Consider the following 24307-nt stretch of genomic DNA (forward strand, 5'->3'; position numbering starts at 1 on the left):
AGGCGACATGGGCCAGGCACTGGCCCATCTTACGGCCCTAATGGAGAGCATTCGCAAGCAAGGCAAAGCTAGGGAAGCGAGACTCGAAAGAGAGAGCTCCATGAAGCTCGACTCATTGCCTCCCGAGGGTCATACAAGCGACCCAGAGTCCAAGACCTCCCATCCTGCTCCAAAACCAATCCCTGGAGGTATGTGGAGTTTATGCCAATCACTAACGGCAAACTCTACATATCGGAGAAAGTGGGAGCCGCCCCCTTAAACGACATCCAGTTCTGGCCAAGCTTTAATGCTTACCCAGACTGCTTCATCCGACTGAAAAAGGACCCAGCGTCAAAAGAGGACACGGAACCCAAGGAGGTCATGGTATTCGACCACAACAAGGCACAGACACTCTTGACGAGTAGCCTGAAGAAGGTGGGTTACACGAACTCGAAAGTGTTCGCCTTGAGCAAGAAGCATCCTACTTTTCTTGCTCCTGCTTCAATAGCCTTCCCCTTTACGTCGAAGGCTTTTAAAGCTGTTGAAAGCAGTGGAGGCAAGCAAACTATGCCCTACACTAGAGGAGTGTAGACCTCTGTTGTTAGCCCTGCCCATGGAGGATAAGGAATGGAAAGAAGTCCACTTAACCTTCTCAGTAGGGCAGTGAAACACGAACCCAGGAAGCTGATAGCTTCCAATATCTGGGGTAAAGACCTCTTCCCAAATGAAGTGGTCAAGGAGGTAGTTGATAGAGCTGCCACGGAGAATAGGAACCTTCTCCAGAAGTGGGGCATCTCATCAAAACGTAAGTCTTCCCCAGATGCGGGTCCCCAACCTAAGAGGAAGATCAAGAAGCCGAGACTACCCTCTCGGCCTGTCCAACAACATCCCACAGTCACCATTACCGCGGTGCCTCAAGTGGTTGCTCAACCACAAACCACATTCCAAGTGGTGCCTCAACAGCTGGTTCCCCAGTCACCAGCATTCAACCCTGGGTTTGAGAGACAAAGCACTACCTTTCGTCCCAAAGGTAGAGGCTCCAGACGGGGCTCCTCAAGACACCCCTCATGAGGTAGGGGAGGACGCGGTCAGGGAGGTAAACCAGTGGACAATCAAAGCAATGAGATGCTTCAGGTAGGAGGGAGGCTCCAACACCTTCAGGATCGTTGGACCTTCAATCCTTCGGCCCACAGCCTAATCAAGAACGGACTTGGATGGAGCTGGAGCAAGCCTCCACCATCATTTCCTCAATTCTTCCAACACTCCACCCCCTCATTGGAAGAATATACCCTAGAACTCTTGAGCAAACGGGTAATAAGGAGAGCAAAATCCATCAAATTCCAGGGAAGGCTGTTTTGTGTTCCCAAGAAGGACTCGGACAAACCCAGAGTCATTCTGGATTTGTCACCACTCAACAAGTTCATCGAGAACAGCAAGTTCAGGATGTTAACCCTTCAGCACATAAGGACCCTGTTACCAAAAGGGGCGTACACAGTCTCAATAGACCTGGCAGATGCTTACTGGCACCTCCCAGTCAACTGCCCCCTCTCCTCCCACCTAGGATTCAAGCTACAGAAGAAAAAGTATGTCTTCAGAGCCATGCCCTTCGGACTAAACATAGCCCCAAGGATCTTCACGAAACTTGCAGACGCAGTCGTTCAACAACAAAGCCTAGAAGGTATTCAGATAGCAGTGTACCTGGATGACTGGCTGGTGTGGGCAGCATACAGGACGGCTTGTCTGCAAGCATCCAAGAAAGTGATCCAGTTCCTGGAACATCTGGGATTCAAGATCAACTTCAAGAAGTCTCGACTCTCTCCAGCTCAAAGGTTTCAATGGCTGGGAATTCATTGGAACGTGAAGTCACACCGCCTCTCCATTTTCCAAGGGAAGAGGAGACAGATTGCAGGGTTTGTCAAGAGACTACTGAAATCCGACAGGATCTCAAGACGCCAACAGGAAAGAGTACTGGGCTCTCTCCAGTTCGCAGCAGTAACAGACCCAGTGCTAAGAGCACAGCTGAAAGATGCGTCAGGAGTCTGGAGAAGATACGCATCAAACGCTCTAAGAGATCTAAAAAGACCAATACCGACCTTACTACGATCACTTCTCAACCCATGGTCGAAGGCCAAGAACCTAAAGAGGACTGTACCCTTGCAACCACCTCCACCATCAGTGACCATCCACACGGATGCCTCGACGGAAGGATGGGGAGGTCACTCCCATCAAAGGAAAGTTCAAGGGAATTGGTCTTCTCTGTTCAAGACCTTTTACATCAATATTTTGGAGGTCATGGCAGTCCTCTTGACGTTGAAAAAACTCTCCCCTAGCAGATCAGCCCACATCAGGCTTATCTTGGACAGCAAAGCGATAATGAGATGTCTGACCGACAAGGCTCGAGATCGCCCCATATCAACCATGTGATATTAACCATCTTTCGTCTAGCGGAAAAGAAGAGAATGCACTTATCAGCAGTTCACCTTCAAGGGTTCCGCAATGTGACGGCGGACGCTCTATCCAGGCTCAAGCCGATAGAGTTAGAATGGTCCCTAGACGCAGACTCATTCTCCATCTTGCAACAAGTCCCGGAACTGCAGATCGACCTCTTTGCGACGAGCGACAACAAGAAACTACCTCGATATGTAGCCCCATGCGAGGACCCTCTAGCGGAGGGGACGGACGCCATGTCCCTCGATTGGAACAAATGGACCCGGATTTACCTGTTCCCTCCGACCAATCTCCTGTTGAAGGTCCTCAACAGGCTGAGATCCTTCCGAGGAACGGCGGCTCTAGTGGCTCCCAAGTGGCCCAAGAGCAACTGGTTCCCTCTGATAATGGAACTGAAGCTGAGGCTGGTCCCGCTACCGAACCCAGCACTATCTCAACGGGTTCAGAAGTCGCCTGTCTTCGCTTCATCACAGAGAACCCAAAACCTTCATCTCACGATTTTCTCGCCTTAGCGGTGAAGAAAAGATTTGGGATCTCAAAAGGCAGTATAGACTTCATAGAAGAATACAAGTCCAAATCAACTAGAAGACAATATGAATCGTCTTGGAAAAAGTGGGTTGCTTTTGTTAAAGCAAAAGGACCGAAAGAAATCTAAATAGATTTTTGTCTGTCCTTCTTTATCCACCTTCATGAACAAGGTCTGGCAGCCAACACGATAACTACGTGTAAGTCGGCCCTGATTAGATCTCTTCTATATGCCTTCCGAGTGGACCTAACGAACGAAATCTTTAACAAGATCCCGAAGGCATGTGCTAGACTTAGACCTGCAGCTCCTCCGAAGCCCATTTCTTGGTCCTTGGACAAGGTCCTACATTATGCTTCATCCGTGAACAATGAAGATTGTTCTCTTAAGGATCTAACCCAGAAGGTTATTTTCCTGTTTGCTATAGCCTCAGGGGCTAGAGTTAGTGAAATAGTGGCCCTATCCAGAAACGAGGGCCATATTCAGTTCACAGAAGTGGGAGAACTAAATCTTTTTCCTGATCCAACCTTTCTCGCCCAAAACGAGCTACCCACTAAGAGATGGGGTCCCTGGAGAATCTGCCCTCTGAAGGAAGATGTCTCTCTGTGTCCAGTAGAATGTCCAAAGGTCTATCTTTGAAGAACTTCAGACTTCAGGGGAGGACAGCTCTTTAAAGGAGAAACTTCAGGATCAAACTTATCCCTAAAACAACTGAGGGCGAAGCTCACCCACTTCATTCGCAGAGCAGATCCTGACAGTACACCCGCAGGTCATGATCCAAGGAAAGTTGCTTCATCACAGAACTTTTTTCAGTATATGGACTTTGAGTGTCTTCGCTCATATACTGGATGGAAGTCATCCAGTGTTCTACAAACATTATGCAAAGCAAGTGCACAAACTGAAGCATTATGTGGTGGCGGCAGGTAGTGTATTAAAACCTGTCGTCTAGTGCTGCGATGAACAGTGAATTGATTGGGACTATCAATTAGGGTGAAAAGGTGTTGACACCTTCCAGTGCAATACTTTTAAGTGGGTGTCACCATGGCGACACTAAAGACTGTTCAAAATCTCAGGTGTAGAATTATACAGATAACACTTGTGCCGTGTGTACTTGTACACAGTGTTGATAATACTTACAGTGAGCCCTCGCTACTTCGCGGTTCGACCATCGCGGATTCACCACTGCGCGGGTTTTTTTCATAACCCATATATATATACATATCGCGGATTTTCCGGAAATTTCGAAAATACCGCGATATCTGAAGACCCCAAATACGATATTTCGTTACCTGTAATTCCATTAATACTGTAATTAGTAATATCTGCTCTTACTGATTGTTCATTGCATTACATATGACATATAATTCAGCACAGAAAAGAGAATGTGATCATACGATAATTCAGTACAGTACTGTATACAGTACGTAGTAAAATTAAATCGAACATGAAATGCAAATCAGATGCAGTCATACCATATTAGAATGGTGTAAGGCTGCTGATGGCTACTACTGTACTACAAATGTAATGGATGTGCTTCTTTTCCATGAATCTTTTGTATGTATACGTACGTAGTACTGCATCCAATAATATTCCTTGTTGCAAAAATCACATCTCGAATAAGCGTACGAGAGAGAGAGAGAGACACATCCTACAACAAAACAAGCGTAAAATAGCGTACGTAAAGCTGTATTATTATTATTGTTATTATTATTATTATTGTTGTTGTTGTTATTAAAATTATTATTGTTATTATTATTATTATCATTATTATTATTATTATTATCATTATTTATTATTTTTATTATTATTATTATTATTACTGTACAGTATACGTAGGGTATCTTGTACTTTGAATTGGTAACCTACGTAGCATATAAGACGGGTTGTGATTGGTTCAAGCGCTGATAGATGACGAATCAGAACCCAAGTTTTGTTATCTAGCCTGTGATTGGTGTTTTGCCCACATCTCCAACTTCCAACATCTACGTATTCGCGGTCACTTTCTCTCCCGCCGTATCGCTGTGTAGACGTTGTTAAGTTATTGTGAACTTCAATCTTTGCTGTGCGTGACTGTTTTAAGTTGAACTTTTTGTTGAACTTTCTGTTAAACCCTACTGTACAATGCCTCCCAAGCGTTCTGCTTCTACTAAGGCTGGTAGTGAGCCTAAACGCCACCGAAGGATGATGACGATTGCCGAGAAGGTGACGCTTCTCGATATGTTAAAAGACGGTAGAAGTTACGCGTCCGCAGCCTGCCATTTTGGAATCAACGAATCCACCGTTCGCTATATCAAGAAGGCGAACATTAGAAAGACGGCTACCATCACCTTTAGCAGATCAGCGAAGCGAGTCGTTACCACGCGTAATAAAACGATCGTACGCATGGAAGGTGCTTTAGCAGTGTGGATTGCTGACTGCCGGAAGAAGAACATAGCCTTCGATACGAACACCATCCGAACCAAGGCTTTGACCTTGTATGAGAATTTTGCGGCAAAGGAACCTCAAGACGACGATGGCGACTATGCTGAAGAAGATGATGATGTAGATGAACCTCAACCAGGGACATCCACTGATTCCCAGCGTCAGAAACAACGTTTTTCCGCCAGCAAAGGTTGGTTCGCGAAGTTTCAGAAACGCTTCGCCCTGAAAAGCATTTCCCTGCATGGCGAGGCTGCTTCCGCTGACACTGCCGCTGCTGAAACTTACGTGAACCAGACGTTCAAGAATATTATCGCCGAAGATGGATACAAGCCGGAACAAGTGTTTAATATGGATGAGACCGGCTTGTTTTGGAAGAGAATGCCGTCGCGAACTTTCCTGTTCAAAGAAGAAGCAAAAGCCTCTGGCTTTAAAGCATTCAAGGATCGCGTTACCCTCGTGATGTGTGGCAATGCTGCTGGATTTTTGCTAAAGCCGGGGCTTATTTACAAGTCGAAAAATCCTCGCGCTTTGAAAAATAAGAATAAGAATCTCCTTCCCGTGCACTGGATGCATAATCCAAAAGCATGGATTACGAAGATGCTGACTTCCAACTGGTTCCATCAGTGTTTCATCCCGCAAGTCAGCAAATATCTCGTAGAGAAGGGCTTGCCATTCAAGATCCTTCTCCTTATGGATAACGCTGGTGGACACGCAACTGATCTGTCGCATGAGGGCATTCAGGTTGAGTTCCTGCCACCCAACACCAGGTCATTAATTCAACCGATGGACCAGGGGGTTATCAGGGCATTCAAGGCCCTCTACACGAAGAATACCTTGGCGGACCTCGTTGCGTGTGGATGCTGCCCAAGATGATGAGGATGAAGATTTTAACTTGAAGGCGTACTGGCGGCAGTACACCATAGCCACGTGCCTGCAGAACATTCAGAAGGCACTGCAAGAAATGAAACCTGCAACCGTGAATGCGAGCTGGAAGAAGCTGCGGCCCCAGATTGTTTACGATGACAAGGGATTTACTGCCTCTGAAATCCAACACTCTGCAATACGCAAATCTGTGCAGTTGGCTGCGATAATTGGAGGTGACGGGTTTGGCGACATGAAGACTAAAGACGTCGACGAGTTGTTGGACTGCCATTCCCAGCCGCTAACTGACGCAGACCTAGAAGACCTGACGAAATCGGCCAGTGAAGAAGAGAGCGAAACACAGGAAGAGACCCAAGAAAATGTCGAAGAAACGGGCTTAACATTAGAACGGCCTGCCAAGGCCTGCAACCATGCGAAGGAGTTGAAAGAAATGTTGCAAGAGTGGGACGAGGATATGGTTCGGTCTATGCAATTCTGCAACAAGATCGATGAAGACATGACTCCCTACAGGATGCTCTTAGAGCGAAAAAAGCAGCAGCGGCAGCAACTTCCGATCACAATGTTCTTCCAGCCTCGCAAAAAAGAGCCAGTTCCTCCTGCTAGTACGCCTTCGGAAGAAATTGAAGAAGTTTCCCAGGAAGAAGTTGAAGAGGTGTCCCAGGAAGACACCTCCGTCTGAAGAGACGTAAAATACTATCATTGGCTGCACAGTAGAAGACATCATCAGCTTCATCATCATCATTTCTACTGTGCAGCAAATTCATCGCCATCATCATTCAAGTTTTTCTTGAACTTCTTTCGTGGTGAGTACAGTAACAATCTTTATTTTTTACTTTAATGTTCTAACATTTTAATATTTGTGCCTGTTTTAGTTTAGTACTGTATGCATTAAGTTAAAGGGAAGGTTTTAAAAGTCTGAAGAGTATACATGTTGTAACCTATCATATTTTTTTTGTTTAAAATTTACATTTACGTACGTAAAACAATCTCTCTCTCTCTCTCTCTCTCATAAATTGTTTTCCTGCTTTGCTACGTACAGTATGTACTGTATGATTTTATATAGATACGGTAAATAATATTTGTAATAACATATTTTCTAAAAGCTTTTACTGTAAATATCATTATTTATCACTTTCATCATGCGCGTTAAATGCCTTCTTTGTTTACTGAGCGTGGTTGTTTACTGAGCGTACTTTATGACGCCGTCGTTTCAGGCGGCGTCATAAAGAAAAAAATTTCATTTGGAAGTCCTAAGAAAAATTAAGTAAAACATTGGTAATAACAAAATCAACATACTGTATAATCAATATAATCGATGCAAAAACTAACCTATACACAGATGTGTACAATAAATGCGTTTGTTTCTTCATTATGATCAGAGAAACGTAAACAAAACATTGGTTGCCATTTTTTATCGTGCTTTTTGGCGTGTTTAGGAAACGCATGATATAAAATCGCCTTTAATAATTGTGCCTGCTTTAGTTTAGGGTACTGTAGTACATGCATTAAGTGTTCTGTACATTAAAGGGTAGTTTGTTAACAGTACTACGTACAAGGGAAGGTTTTAAAAGTCTGAATATACATGTTAAATAAATACGTAAATATGGTGTCACTACTTCGCGGATTTTCACCTATCGCGGTCCGGTCTGGAACCTATCTACCGCGATAAACGAGGGTTCACTTACAACATTTACATTAAAATATACTGGAAAATTTTATCAAATTTCATAGTGGCATTAATCATTTCTTCCTTTTCAGGTAGAAAACTTTTCTGTCTAAAGTTGAATGTATAATTCCCTTAATATATGTTACACTTGTTATTCTATTTTTATTCATTTATTGTAAATAAATGTCTATTAAAGTGTGATTTCTTCTTATTTCGCCCCACAATTAGCATAATAAAAATAGCCTGAATTCTCTTACTTATTTACCTAAGTAAACCTCATATTATTGTACGCTTACAAACTATGGATATAGTTGATACTTATTGTTCCGACAACATATACAAACCGTGAAACTTTTGTATATCTAGTTGATACTTATGTTTGTTCCTACAATATATGCAAACCTTGAGACCCCTTTTCTACAGTCTAGTATGACTCTTCCCTGCAGGGGGCAGGAAGCCCTAACATTGTCCATGATTAGTGGTAATGACGTATAATGGTAAAGTCATATGTCTCAATGGTCCGGATGACCATAGAAAAAATTGTCCCAAGGTTAAGGCACCTATGAAAATCCACAGATGCAGTACTTTCAAGTAATTCTCTGGTAAACTTCCATCAGGACGACATGGCTTAAGCCCAAAAAACGGATTTTGAAGCGAAGCGAAAAATCTATTTTTGGGTGAGATAGCCATGTCGTCCTGATGGACCCGCCCTCCTTTTCCATAGAAAAGGCTTAGGCAAGATCCCTCCCGAAACTACTATATCTGTAGTACCATGCTCAAAGCTACAAGGAATGAGCGCCACCTTGGAGACTCGTAATAGCACGGGAGGAAAGGTAACCTTGATAATGGCTCCCCTTCTGTTTTTCGCCACTCTTCCCCCTCGAAACGAAAACGCTATTCGGGGTGAAGATTGCTATGTGTCGTATCAAGATATACGTCCCGATATTATGCGATCCTTAAGAGAGATTTTAAGGATATTTGTGCCAAGAGTTAGAATTCTGTAGACCTAAAGGTCAATTCTCTGGTAATATCACTGTAGTCAATTATCCCTTAGAAAGCTACCAATAGGAACCTTCCATCAGGACGACATGGCCATCTCACCCAAAAATAGATTTTTCGCTTCGCTTCAAAATCCATTTTGTCCCACCATCACCTAACCCCCCGCAAATCCTATCTGCAATCAAAAGGGGTGATATAGCTCAGGTGTGTGTGTGTTAACTAGCAGTGGGTAGTTATACCTCGCTAAAAGTCTTATGGCTAGTTTCCAGCTTTGCCGAAAGTATATTCCCTATGAACAGCTCAAGGTTTGTATTATCATGAAAAATACAAATTGCTTTGAAATTTGTCATGCTTATAAGTAAAACTGAATTAGAGCATTACAGTGAGCCTTCGAGCCTTCTCTTGTGGACTAAAAGCCATTTTCTGTTGCCATTACCTTCTAATATATCTTAGATGTGAGCCTAATAAATATATGAAATTTGGGCCTTATGGCATAATATTGGGGACTGGGAAAATATTTAGCATCATAATGGCCCATTTATAAATAAATGAATTTGAAAAAATAACTATTGAAAACTAGGACAAGCAATTTGCCAATGCAATGCAAAAAAAAAAAAAAAAAAATACAGAAATTGAAGAACTATGGGGTTGTCAGTTTGCCAATCATTTATATTCCCTAAATTTCTCTGATTTTTTCTATAAGTTCCATCACTCAAGAACATTCTATTTTTTTTATAAAATAATGTTATCTATATATACCTCTCATATCTACAAATTTCACTTCCCTTTGATTAATTACTTCTTATAGTTTCATTAATGACCTCAATGTTTAATAACTTTTTACTCATAGTTAACATTCCAACAGTTATTGTTTGGTTTTCTCTACCACTGTGTTAACCAAGTCAGTTTGTTCTTGACGAGAAGTATCTAGTTCTCTACCTTATTACTATTACTAAAGATAAGTTAAAAAAAATATCCAAACCTAACACATTTCAAAGGTGAAATGCACGTGCAACATAAACAAAAAAGGAAGTTTTGTGAAATGATGATCATGTATCAAAACATAACAATTCATTTGTAATTACAGCATGAAATTTACAAGGAAATTTAACCGTATAAAGTGACATTTGAAAAATTCATATAAATTGTGAAACAAAATTCTAAGCGTCAACAAATAATTGTCTTAAACAATAACAACACAAAAGTAATATCTTGGTAGTTTCTCACTGAGAACTACAAGTACATAAAAAAATATAAATATATCACTTAATAAAAGTTCGCCAAGTTATTTACCTTACGTAACGATAAAAAACATACCTGAGAGTTTTCATAAATCACCTTATTGCTAATAAGAAAATACATCTTCCAGTTATGGAATGTTATAAGCTTAACCTTACATACATAATGCCCTGCATTCGCTCAATCTACAAATGATTGAGGTCTCATTTTAGATCACTTCACATAAAAGGGTCTCTAATTAAAAAGTTTACAACATTTTTATTTCACATAAAATACCCTCATATTATAATAAATTTCTAGATACTGTAGTGTGAAACTCCAGATTATTTAAATGTATGGCACCACTGACGAGTTTTATTTTTTTTTTTAATTACTTCGTTTACAAATTATATAAATAATTAAGCTAACTGATGGAGCCCTATACGCTTCAAAAAACTTTTTGCCCAGGTAGGATTCAACTTCACTGGTCCTCCATACTCTTCCAGGAGGTTAGGTTCGTACTGCATCAACACTTGTTTGGCAGTGGCAATGGCTAAAAAGGATGATACCTGTAGGGGAAATTAATATATTGCTATCATTAAAACAATTACAGTATGCGCATTATCAGAATTTTAATAATAAGAATTTCTTATTTCTATACTCCCCTGATATCAATATTGCTTCTCCAGAAGCTCAGTTTAATCGACACCTCTTTTAAAATTTTTCCAATTTCTTTTCCTTCAATAAACATACGTCCTTAGTAAAGGGATGGAACCTTCTAGTGGAGGTAAGAAGCCCAGAACTGCAGCACCAGAGATCTTTGGGAAGGACTGTCATACCATTCGCCAATAAGATTTTAAAGTCCGTTTGGCAACCCTTCTGTAACAGTTACTATAACCAATTTCTATTCTGTCCCCTGAACGAAAGGGCTTCCTTAATTGACAATTCTGAGGTTAAAGCATTTGACCCTAAAGTGGAAACTTAAGTATTTCTAGAAACCAATGTCAAAACATCAGTTTGAGTTCTGCTCTCTAGTTGAGTGTCTACTTTATAGATATTAACCTTATCTAACACAGGTCATAAAATAGGCGAAGAAATTAGTTTCTGTTTTTGGCTTTCAGAGACAAACCCTACCATAGAGGTACATAGGTGTTCTCTTCTTTCAAGCCAAAACATACAAAGAATGATAATGCATGCGAGGCTCCGACACATTTTTATCTAAGCAGGTCACAATCTAAAAGTGGGCTTAAGTATTAACTGGAAACCTGATTTGGTAGTCTTTTTCTGAATATGAAGCAATAACTTATTGATTTTAACACCTATGAAGTTTACTGAGGGTTGTAACCTGTCTTGGAAATAGCAACTTTTGCAGGTTTGGAAGAATAGAGCGCTTCTAAACTTACCTTAATCTCAACTCTTTAGGGCATTTCTCTGCATTAAGGTTGAGCAAAGTTTGAAAAGGCAATAATTCCTCACTTTCAAGGTCTTCCTGTACTGCAGGTTGAGCAGAGTAAATATAGGCTAATTTCTTTGTTTACCACTGCTGTACATGCACCCAGAGGACACTTTTTAGTAATTACAGATAATCCCCAACCAACGAACATCCTACTTACGAGCTTTCAGACTTACAAATGTAAATTACCGCAAGTCAAAAACATGTTTATTAATTCAGTAGAGTTATATTTCCTACAGTCATAGTAGGCATCTGAGTTAGACTATGCTTACCCTAGGCCAAAATTAAACTCTGCGGGTACTTTTACAAAAACTACATACGAACAAAACTACTGTACATATGAACAGTCTCTCGGTCCCCATAGCCTACTGTGTTCGTTATTTGGGGACTGTCTGTAGACATACTTACTCCTTACATTTTACCCCACTAGACTTAATCCATGATCAGTTAGTGGCCAAGCTTGTAAGCAAATATACACTGTCATCTGAAACATGATAAAAATTGTAGACTTCAGTTGAAACTTTGTTTGCCCCATCAGAATTTAAGGGAATCATACAATATGCTACTCCATCCTCATGCATAACATGAGGTTGTATAGGAGCTCTTACTATAGCATAGTGGAGGGATATTAGGATCCAGGCTACCAACTTGGCCTTCTACTTCACAATCTAGTAGTCTTATAGACCGACTAGGATTGCGGCATTACATGGGTCTAAAATAATTTCAAAATTAAAGGCTCTGTGAGAAGCTTTTGAATCTGTACTGTGCATCAAACTTTCAGAACCCTTACAGAAAGAAAGTCTATTAACATTATACTCAACTTGGGGAGTTAGGTTAGGTTTGGCAATGGGACGGGTTGGACTAGAATTACTATACCGCTTTTAAAGACAAGATTCATTGGACTTCAAAAAGATAATGATGTCAAGAACTTATGAAGCTCATCACAATTAAAAGTTGGCTGATTATACAAATTGTAAAAAGGTGGAGGAGTGTCATTCCTGCTATAATCAACTAGTCTGGTCTACCCAGGCTTTTCCCCTGAACTAACAGCAAATTTCATTTTGCTCTTTGAGATGTTAAGTTAATTGGCAACCATTGAAACATACTTTCCATGAGGGAGCCCGTAAGGGAAATGCACCCTTCAAAACGGTTATTTAAATCACAGTATTGCCCCAGACTCTATGGACAAAGAAAATCCGGATCATAACTTCCCAGAAACAATTCCTGTGCACACACCACTCTGCAATTGCTAACTAAACCAAAAAAGGGATTTTGACGTAGGAAAAATCTATTTCTGGGCGAGGGACCTGTGCCGCCCAGTGAATAAGCTCCTATTAGCACTTATTCTTAGGTAATTTACTGCTAAATATACCAGAGAAAAAATGTAAAGGAGTGCTAGGTTAACTAGCTCGCTCACCTATTGGTGTCGGTATGGAATTGGGCGTATAATCCAGAGGTCCCGCACCATTTAGATTCATCCACGACAAAGACCCCAATAGAGGAGAGCCGTTCAACCTCACTCGGCACCACCAACTCTGCATCCGCTCAGAACCCAACTCCTTAGCACCCAAAGTTTGGGTACTCCAAGGGAGAGGAGCTGGGAGGGTTCACTGGGCGGCACAGGTCCCTCGCCCAGAAATAGATTTTTCCTACGTCAAAATCCCTTTTCTGGGCTTGAACCTGTGCCGGCCAGTGAATATATACAAGAGAAATGTCACCAAACTTGAAAAATAAAGGAAAAAACATAAACATAAGGGAAACACAAGTTACTTTAATCAGAGATGAGTGCCAAAAACAGCTATAAGGGTACCTTAAAAAGAACATAAATCCACTTGGTAGAACAATTGACAAAAAAGGTAAGGCATAATAATGCCGTGAGTGATGATATATACAGATACTCAGGAGTCAAAAAATTTACAAATATAGTAATAGTAATCAGGTGCGAAACCAACGAATACAAATAGGGTATAAATGAGGCAGGTAAGGGGGAGAGATAAAATGACAAGGAATTAACATGTGAGTTACCTGGGGGTAACTACGCTCCCTGCAGCTACTGTAGGAAATTTAAGGGCTTCCAAATGTTTAAGATAGTGTTTCTTGAACACTGACGGTGACTTCCACCCTGTGTACCTAGAAAGATCCGTAAAATTCATGTGGTGAAAAAAGTTCACCGAAGTAGCAACTGCTCTAATATCATGTGCAAGAGGAAAAGAGTCAGGGCTAGCTTGTTTAATAAAATACAATATTTGTTGCCTGATCCCTTTAATGGTAATGGTACCGCCTTGTTCTCTAACGAATAGAGGCCCGGAGGAGTTAGAGGAGGTCCGGGATAAATAAGACTTAAGAGTCGTAACAGGGCACAGAGACGGATCTTGCGTGAGGGGAACAATTTTCCAGGAGGACCATCTGTTCTGAGGGTCTTCGTTCTTAGCTAAAAAGAATTTGTTAGGTGAAAGAAGGACCTCTCCCGAAGGAAGGAACTCAATATGACCCGGGTCTCTTGACAAAGCTGCCAGTTCAGAAATTCTTGCCCCGGAAGCCAAACTCACAAGGAAAAGTGTTTTCCTGAGAAGGGGAATATAATCACAAGAACTGTTAATGGTATCAGAAGCCAATTTGAGCACATCATTAAGGAACCAGGTAACCGGGGTAGGACGAGTAACCGGTTTCAGTCTGGCACAGGCTTTCGGAATTGAAGCTAACAAAGAGTCGGTTAAGTCTATGTTAAAACCCACTAGGAAGATCTTTTTCAAAGCAGATTTAATAGTGGTGATAGTATTGGCTGCCAGACCTGATTCTAATAAAGTTCTAAAGAAAGTGACTGTAAGGTTCAAGTTCATACAGTGTACGTCTGAGTCTATCAGAAATTTAGCCAACTTTTTAACCGCAGAATCATATTGGCGGATGGTGGAATCCCGTTTATCTGATTCTAGGAACAGGGTGTTTTGAGGATCGATATTGGCACCATGCATGGCCGCAAACTTCATGAAGTCCATAAAGTTAGGGCGCTCTGAATGTTTGAGAAAGCGTACACAACGCGTGTTTGTACTATCTGAGACAGAACCGGATTGGGTATCGGGTGAGGATGTAGTCTCAACTCTCGCAGGAGAGGGTACCAATTGCTCTTGGGCCAGTTGGGTGCGACCAAGGCTACTCGTCCCTTGAAGGATCTCAGTTTGTCTAGGACTTTCAGTAAAAGATTCACCGGGGGAAAGAGATAAATCCTTTCCCAGATGTCCCAGTTCTGTGACATGGCGTCTGTGGCGTAGGCCTGAGGGTCTAGATTGGGAGCCACATATACTCTCAATTTGTGGTTGGACTCCGTGGCGAAGAGGTCCACTTGGAGACCCGGAACCCGAGAGAGAATCCACCGGAATGACTTTAGATCGAGTGACCATTCCGACTCTAGAGGGGAGGTCCGGGACAGGGCGTCTGCAACTACGTTCCGGACTCCCGCCAGGTGGACAGCTGAAAGATGCCAACGGTTCGAGGCTGCTAGGGAGAATATGGCTACTAGAACATGGTTCAGAGGCCCTGATTTTGATCCGCCTCTGTTGAGGCAGCGGACCACCACTTCGCTGTCGAGAACCAGACGAAGGTGTTGTCTCTTGGATGGAGCGAGACGTTTCAGGGTTAGTAGAACTGCCATGGCCTCCAGCACATTGATGTGAAATTGGCGGAATAAGGGAGACCAAAGACCTTGAACTTTCCTGAGCTGAGAATAGCCTCCCCAACCTGATAGGGATGCGTCCGTGTGAATGATTAACTTCGGAGGCGGAAATCGAAGGGGAACTGACTTTGACAGATTGTTGGCCTTTGTCCAAGGTAGAAGTCTTTCCCAGAGAATGGGAGGAAGGCGGACTTTCCTGTCCCGGAGCTTCCGGTTCGCCCTCGAACGCCAGACACGATTGATATCTTTCAATTTTGCTTTCAGAAGTAGATCCGTCACTGAAGCAAATTGAAGGGACCCTAGGATCCTCTCTTGGAGTCGTCTGGAACTCACTTTGTCTTTGAGAAAGCGTTTGGTGTTCATTGCAATCTCTAACCTCTTGGGTTTGGGAAGACACAGAGTGTGAGATATAAGATCCCATTGCAGGCCGAGCCATTGGAACTTTGATTTCGGAAGAAGACGGGACTTCTTGAAGTTGATCTGGAAGCCTAGAGATTGAAGGTATTGGATGACTTTGTGAGTGGCTTTTAGGCAATTTTGGGAGGTGTCTGACCAAATGAGCCAGTCGTCCAGGTAGGCTACTACTTGAATCCCTTGATTTCTGAGTTCCTGAACAGCAACTTCTGCTAACTTTGTGAAGATCCTTGGGGCGATGTTGAGCCCGAAAGGCATCACCTTGAAGGAGTAATTTTTGTTTCCTAGGCGGAAGCCTAGATACGGACGGAAGTGTCTCGCTATCGGAACGTGATAATAGGCGTCTGTAAGATCGATAGAGGTGGTGACGGCCCCACGGGGAAGTAAGGTCCGCACCTGCGAGACGGTAAGCATTCGAAACTTGTCGCATTGAATGGACAAGTTGAGAAGGGATAGGTCTAGAATCACTCTTCTCTTGTCCGAATCCTTCTTCGGGACACTGAACAGCCGACCCTGAAACTTCAGGTGTTTCGTTTCTTGTATGGCGTTCTTTTGTAACAGGTCCTGGACAAATTCGACTAGGTCCGGAGTGGAATGCTGATGAAATCTGTTCGGTGGAGGAGGTCCTTGAATCCAACTCCACCCCAGTCCCTTGGAGATGATACTGAAAGCCCAGGGACTGAACCTCCATTTGTTGCGGAAGGCATAAAGCCTCCCCCCTACCCGCTGCACCTCAGTATTGGCTTGAGGAGTTGCCTCCACGTCCGCCTCTGAAGTTCTTTCCTTTGCGAAAGAATCTACCTCTACCTCTGTTCTGGTATGAACCACGGTGGTAGCCTCTACCTCTGTTATAACCCTGGGAAGAGCCTTGAGCCTCATAAGATTGGTTAAAGGCTGGAGAGGTGGTGGAGGCACCGGGAAGCTGGCTCTTAGGGAGCAGAACGGTGACGTAGTCGTCCGAGGAAGGAGCCTGAGAGGTGGAAGGCTGTGCAGGAACAGCAGGAGATGGTGGGAGAGGCTGCCGGAAAACGGACGAGCTACTTTGCTGTTGCCGGAACTGAGTGGAGGTATACGGGCGGAGCTTCTTCCTACCCCGGGCTTGGTAACTTGCGGGATCATATTTCCGCTTAGGAGTCAAACCCCAACGGGCTTTAAGGCTCTGATTAACTCTTGTAGCCTCTGTCAAGACTTCCTCCACAAGATCCTCAGGGAAAAGATTTGGACCCCAACAAGAGGACCGGATAAGTTTATTCGGTTCGTGCCTAATAGTCGCCTCAGCCAGGACGTGTTTGCGGCACCTACGTTTAGCAAGAGCAAAGTCATATAAGTCAAAATATAACGACTGCAAAGTAGCCTTATTGAGAGACTTAAAGATACTCTCAGTATCATAAGTTAAGGCTATCGACTCCGTAGAAGTGGCCAAGTTCAAGGTTCGACCAACACGTAGGCGGGAATCATACTCCTGTTTAATAAGGGATTCCGGGAGACGGGGAAGCCGTTCACTAAAAATTACTGACGCACAGTCCGCTGTCAGCTTGCCAGAAGTAAAGGTGGTATGGACATTGTCCCAACACTCATTATCTGAAGGAAGAAGGAGGGAGATCGGATCTACCTCTCGGATGGGAGGCAAGGGCTTCTCCTCCAGAGCGTATTGAAAGGCAAGCTCTGCAATCTTAGTGACGCATGGAGTCACGGTATTCTTGTCCATTAGGAACATTGTGAAAGAACTTTTATGAGGCGTCAACATGGTATTGGTGCAACCTATATCATTTAGAAACCTAGCCCAAACAGATTGGGCTTGTTCCTTTGGGAAAATGACGGTCTCTTTGGGGACCTTATCCAGCCGAACCAGAGCTTCCTCGGTAAGCCTGGCATAACCATGAAATGGAAATGCGAGACCAGGAGGAAAGAATTCAAAATCCTCTAGTGGACGAGTACCAAGACCTTCCAACGTTAACATCCCGTCTGAGAACGGGGAATGAAGAGCCATGCGCCAAGGGTTATTCTTGGTAAACGGCGGAAGCTTAGAGGCATCCGGGATGAGAGAGCTTTGGACTCGCTCCGGAGCACCATGCTCTAATGCCCCAAGTCTCTGATCAATGTTAGAGAACATCGTGTCCATCTTGGCCTGCATTTCTGACACAATCTTAGATTGCATCTCCGACACAATGCGAAGCATGGCTGATTCAGAAAGGCCCGGGTTAGGAGCAGAAGTGGTGGATTGTACTCCCGGGTCGTGAGACTTAGAGGAGGAGCCGGAAGCCTTAGATGATGGGTTTGTATTCGATTTAAAACCATGAGAAGCCTTGTGGGGCTTACGAGCTTTTGGCAAAGTTCTAGATTTAGATTTATCTTTGGGGGGAACCGGGTGTGATCAGTGAGACGAATCGCGGTCCCCAGAAAAACCATGGAAAGAAGAGAGATCAGATGAAGAAGAAAGAGCGGGGCTGAGGATAGGAATCTCAGCGCCGGTAACACCTGCCTCACTTACCACCCTACCTGCATCCGGATCATCCAACAACATGGGTTCCACATCCAAGTTCAAGGAGGCAACATTGTCTTCCAGATCTCCGGGGGCATCCGACGGATCTTGATCCTGGTCGATGAATCCCGAAATAGTGGCATCAATGTCGGCAATGATGGGTGCCGCAACAGCTCTAGCCACAGCGGCTGAAGACTTGGCATTAGGGTAAATCATAGCACAGTAGTCTTCAGAGAGGACGTAAGGCTGCTTTGATTTCACGTTTCGGGCAAATCCCCCAACCCACACTTTCAGTGTGGCCCGAGCCGCAGTCTTCTGCTCCGGGGATGCCTGAAATAATAGTGGGAATTAAAGAAAGGAAGATTCCCGGAGGTCCTTCAAGGCCATAGAAATCTTACTAAATAGTGTATGTATACCAAATAAAGGTAAGAATAATTAGAAAAGACAACATAGCCAACGGGACTCACCGAATCAGATCCAAGGGTGGTGATGAGGTCAAAACAGACCATACAATTATCAGGGTGCCAGACTACGATGTCTTCCAGCTGAACTCCGCAGAGGGCGTGAGACCTACACACCGTATGGCCACAAGGCTGGTGAAGAACAGCCGCACAGGCCGTCGTCTGACAATGGACCATCTATAAAAAGAATAGTATATGAGAAACTGTAATTCTCTTAAGTAGGGGCGGGTCCGGAGGACCCGGGACTAAACATAAGTCTAACTTAAGACTAGCGTATAACTATCCAATCCGGTCGAGCCGGGATCATAAAGAAGGATGCAACAAAGAATTAACACACATGGTGTCTGACTTCCCGGAGCGAGGTTAAGCCCCAGACCGGGATATAAAAGTACATCCATAAACTAATACATATAGGAACTCCGGGATAGTGATCTGTCATATATAATCATAGTAACTGTTATAAAATAAGGGGGGGCGGAGGACCCGGGACTAAACATAAGTCTAACTTAAGACTAGCGTATAACTATCCAATCCGGTCGAGCCGGGATCATAAAGAAGGATGCAACAAAGAATTAACACACATGGTGTCTGACTTCCCGGAGCGAGGTTAAGCCCCGGACCGGGATATAAAAGTACATCCATAAACTAATACATATAGGAACTCCGGGATAGTGATCTGTCATATATAATCATAGTAACTGTTATAAAATAAGGGGGGGCGGAACCGTAGATAAGAACCACCAACAGAACCCGGAGGGTTTCGTATAACATAATAAAAGTGTGATAGGTGAATATAAAATAGGGTGCACCGGGATCCTACTCTGTGACCGGTGGCCAACCAGTCTAGACAGAGACGAAACCACCGGGACACCCGGAGAGAGGACAAAGTCCATAAACACTGAACTACCCCCTCTGAAAGAAGGGAAGGCAACGGTCCCCTAGGGGAGGGGGGAGAGAAGCCTAGCCACCAACCTAGCGAGAGGGGGAGCTTGGGGGAGGATCACGTGATACGGAGCAGCAGGGCTACCAACTGACGATCCCCAAACACTACCAAAACAGATCATACGGAGTAATAAGCACAAATATTCATTATAAAAGTAATAGCGTTGAAAAATATATAAATATACACATAAAAAATTAGGGCAAGGCATGCGAAATAATGAATAAATCCCGAAGGACAACAACCTGATGGCTTATACAATAAAAATTGCCGCCCAGTGACGAAGGTCGGCAAGCCATCTACGATACGTAATCTGATATCGGCCCTAAATATGAACCACAAGGGTTCTAAACGCTAAATAATGAATATCCACTATAAAACATATAAAAATTTAAACTAATAAAAATAATACACTTAGTAACACCGCGAGTGAAACTAAAAGCTCTCAAAACAGGAGTACCAACCGTAAGCGGAATCGAGCAAGACCGAGATGATCGAAGAGAATAAACTCTTATAACTTAAATATTAAACGATCTAGATTGCTCAAAACACAGCAAAACATAGCTTGGTACTTAACTTAGACGGTGTCTCCTGGGAAACCGATGTAGAAGCCATAATCCACGGAAAATAAGGCAAAAACACGAGAGCACAAACTAGCGGGTTACCACACAGGCGTGCTAAAAAGGAGTTGGGTTCTGAGCGGATGCAGAGTTGGTGGTGCCGAGTGAGGTTGAACGGCTCTCCTCTATTGGGGTCTTTGTCGTGGATGAATCTAAATGGTGCGGGACCTCTGGATTATACGCCCAATTCCATACCGACACCAATAGGTGAGCGAGCTAGTTAACCTAGCACTCCTTTACATTTTTTCTCTGGTATATTTAGCAGTAAATTACCTAAGAATAAGTGCTAATAGGAGCTTATTCACTGGCCGGCACAGGTTCAAGCCCAGAAAAGACATCATAATGCACAGTAATAAAGAAAAAATCTGGAGAAATTCAACAAGACCAGCACGAATGAGAAACTGAAGGGGCAGAGTATCTAGGGAAACAGTTCTGGGCATCTTACCACTTACAGTAAGAACGTACCATTTCTTTACTAAGAGTATCTATTTATTAGAGGGAAAGAAAACTGGAAAATTTTAACATTTAAAAATTTTGCAGATATGTTTATTAAACTGAGCTTCTAGAAAAGAATCAATATGAACATCAGGGGAAACTCATAGAAATTATATTAGCACTTTCTTAATCTTCTTTTCCTACTAAAATTTCTGGAAATCCATACAATATGTATGAAAATCAAACCTTTTAATTTCCAGATCCAAACAAGTCAGTACTGTATTTACAATCCAGTAAAAAAACAGCAAGATGATAAATTATACAACAGGGTAATTTCTGTTAATAATACCCTATTTAATAATCTTGATAATGCTTAGTCACGAAGGCAATGTATGAATAATCTGCTTGTAGTAATTTAAAAATGACAAGTTAGTACAAAAAGAGCACACATCCTGAGCATGCTAACAACATCTACATGTAAATTACAATACAGTTTTCAGGAAGGATAGCAAGAAAAACCAACAAATTTCTTTTAAATGACCTATTACTCCTACTCTTGCCCGGTAAATTAACATGTACAAACCTACACTACCTAAACTTTCAGTTTTTAGGTTAGCAAAGAAAATATCTTGAGCAACTACTAGAAAGACAAATCCCAAAGTGGGGAAAAAATAACATTATGGTTCAAAGAAAGAAACATTACCTTGCAAACTATAATGAACTATAAGCAAATTACCTTTTCTCCATCTCTGACTAGTTCTCTGATGCAATCTTGAACAATTTCATCGTACTTCCCGAGTCTCATTGGCCTCCCTCTTTGAGCAAATCCTATAGCAAGGACTTCCTTTTTACCCCGGACTCTTTTAATGAGATATTTGTCTCTCAAACCTCGAACAGTACTTTCAGGTATTTCGAAACCAAGTTTTTCTTTATAATATTGAACAGCTGCTAAATTTCCATGCTCGGATGCAAACTTCCCAATTTCAGCTCTAAGTTCTGGACTATAAGAAGCATAATTTCCTCTTTTACTGACGCCTATGCACCCTCGGGGTACCTTTGATCGATTCTTGGGTCTCTTCTTTTTCTTTGGCACTGGTGTTGGAGGATCAATGTATTCATCTTCATGCTCATTATCATTATCCATGATAAGAATACTCTCTTGCTGATTAGATGGTCCAGGTTGTTCACTCAAATGACCAAGACCAGATTGAGCTCCAGCAGCAGCAGCAGCAGCATCTGCCCCCGGGTCATGTAAGCTGTCATCACCCTGCCCTAAAGTGACTCCATTTGATTGGTCATGTGCCTCCTTCATAAGACTTAAAGGTTCATTGCTTAAATTAGCCTGAGCATGAGCTTGTAAAGTTGTACCATCAAAGGTAAGCGAGCCTGTTAGAGGTTGGTGGAATGATGTGATTAACTGATGGTGTGCAGGATGCTGGATGCCAGCAGTAACACTATGAGGTAATGCAGTAGTTTGAGTGAGATGAGGCTGACTTACAGTGGGCCCTACACCATGGTGTGTCAATTGAGGTATATGAGTAGTGGGTGTTCCACTCATTGTCAGAGGTAGGGGGGAATGAGCCATACTAGTAGCAGCTACGCTCGTATGGGTCATGGCAAGCGGCGCAATTTGTCCACCATGAGTTACAGTTCCTCCAGCGCTTCCTCCCTGTGAGAATCCACTGACATAACCTTGCTGAAAGCCCGTTGGAGTCTGTGTAAAGCTCTGGTTCATAATAACTGAAGATCCAGGTGGAGCACCAGCTTGCTGATAAGGTAAAGAGGTAGTCATGCCTTGATTAATCACACCACCCTGATGGAATGCCAAAGAGTTGTGGTTCATTGGAACAACAGTGTTAGCTTGAGGTCCTGGAGCCATATTTAAGTGATAAGGATGCTGGTAAACAAAATTATTAGCAGAGCTCACATTGACAGTAGCAGATACAGCAGGAGCATTTAACACTGACAACGAGGGATGAATAACGTCTATAGTATGCGTAGGTGCTGCCTGGTGATCTGATGTTAATACTGTGCCATTATTAACAACTTGCCCATTTTCCCCATTATTTCCTCCATTCATGTTACCACGTTCTACAAACTGCTTTTTGAATTTACGCACTGTGGACTCTTTGACCGCAAACTGAAGTTTCTCCGAGTAATGTTGCATCGCGGCACTAATACCGTACTGTGATGCATAGCGTCCAATCTCATCTTTCATATGCAGTGAAAATGACCTCTTTTGTCTTGCAGTAGTTGTACTAGGCACATTCACAACTCTCTTCCCATTCCCCACTTCTATATCCCCTACTACTTCAGTCACTTCTTGAAATTTTTTTATGTAGTTTTTTTTAAATTTGCGTACAAGTCCTTTCCGCACTTCATGACCTAATTTTTCTGAAAAATGTCTTGCTGCTACATCAATCCCAAACTGAAAAGCATATTTTCCAATCTCTTCCTTGATATCTACTGTGTAACTTTTGTAAGTCTTAATGAAATTTCTAATGGTACTCTCACTAACAGAACCACCAAGCCTGTCAGACCAATAAATCACTGCTTCATGGTTTCCATTTGTAAGAGCATACTGTGCAATTTCATCTCGTAACTCTGGTGAATATTTTATGTATTTGCCTCTTTTACTCCGTTCTTCCTTTGTGGCACTTAAAAGGGCTTTAACAGCCACAACTGTGTTATGGGTTAATTGCTGTCGATTTTCATCGTTTGGCACGCTGTCTTTTTGCTGGTCTGACCAATCAGATGAAGCAAGTGTCAGCATTCGCTCTGGACCTAGAAAACATTAAATTCTATTTGTATAAGACAATATAGAAACCATTTAGAGCTCATATCTTTGAAACCATAACATCCACATAAAGCAAAATGAAAAACTTAAATTAACTTTCTCAATTTATAATACTGAATTCTGAAAATATTTAAGACTATTCCCATAAATAATAATTCCTTTAATAAGATGACACAATTAAAGTCAGGGAGCAAATCCACTACAAAATGTTGAAAAGGCTGTAAAACTGCAAGTAATGAAAGTGAAGCTGGCATCTAATAAATGCTAACTATTGCTAACTACTCCAGTAAACTAATCCTTTTTTATAATTTACATAAATAATTATATTAGATATACAGTATAGTACATCTACAATATTACAGTACAGTATTAACTTCATCTTTAGACCATCATGATATAAAGTAACTATACATATCTAAGGTAACTACTAGTAAAACTGACTTGTTTTCACACACCCCATCAATTTTCAATAGCCTAATTTTAAACATAAGACTTACCTGGTAGTTATATATATAGCTTACGTCTCTGACGTCACGGCAGAAATTTCAAAACTCGTGCCAATCGACGATTGGATAGCCAGGTGTATCACCTGTGCGCCCTAGCAAGGTGCCTTGGAACTATTCCATGTTTCCTCATATCTTCTCTGCCGCCGCTAGTGGCAACATCGTTGGATTTTTCACTCGCTGTAACCTGTATATTACAGTTATCTTGGTGATGTTACAATTTACTTTTAGCCCTTGCTTGTTGGGTTTTATTTTTACTGAGTGTTAGTGTTTTAACTATGTTCGTATCTTAAAAGAGGTAGAATTGGGAGTTTTTCCCCCCACTGTAAAACTAACGAACCTACTTTTTAAAACATGATGGCGGAGATACGTTCCGCCAACTCTATGACGTCACAA

General features: G+C 42.4%; 2 protein-coding genes across 2 annotated transcripts in view; both read right to left on the reverse strand.

Annotated features, from left to right (window-relative positions):
* The window catches only part of LOC137651502 (uncharacterized), a 118799-nt gene that overhangs the window by 78239 nt on the left and 16253 nt on the right, over positions 1–24307 (reverse strand). The window lies entirely within an intron of this gene.
* Positions 9990–23410, reverse strand: LOC137652283 (uncharacterized). Its single transcript, XM_068385580.1, has 2 exons — positions 21348–23410; positions 9990–10705 (listed from the first exon to the last, which is right to left on the reverse strand). The coding sequence occupies exons 1-2, from the start codon at positions 23382–23384 to the stop codon at positions 10556–10558; spliced, it is 2187 nt and encodes a 728-aa protein (XP_068241681.1). The 5' UTR covers positions 23385–23410; the 3' UTR covers positions 9990–10555.

Source organism: Palaemon carinicauda, chromosome 13 (genome assembly GCF_036898095.1).
Source record: "Palaemon carinicauda isolate YSFRI2023 chromosome 13, ASM3689809v2, whole genome shotgun sequence".
In the NCBI taxonomy this organism is placed as follows: domain Eukaryota; kingdom Metazoa; phylum Arthropoda; class Malacostraca; order Decapoda; family Palaemonidae; genus Palaemon; species Palaemon carinicauda.

Bases quoted from the DNA above. Each gene is read 5' to 3' on its own strand.
- LOC137652283 (XM_068385580.1), bottom strand. From the start codon at position 23,384: ATGCTGACACTTGCTTCATCTGATTGGTCAGACCAGCAAAAAGACAGC. The intron at 10,706-21,347 runs GTAATTTGCTTA...TTTCCCCTACAG, and splicing joins TAGTCAGAGATGGAGAAAAG to GTATCATCCTTTTTAGCCAT.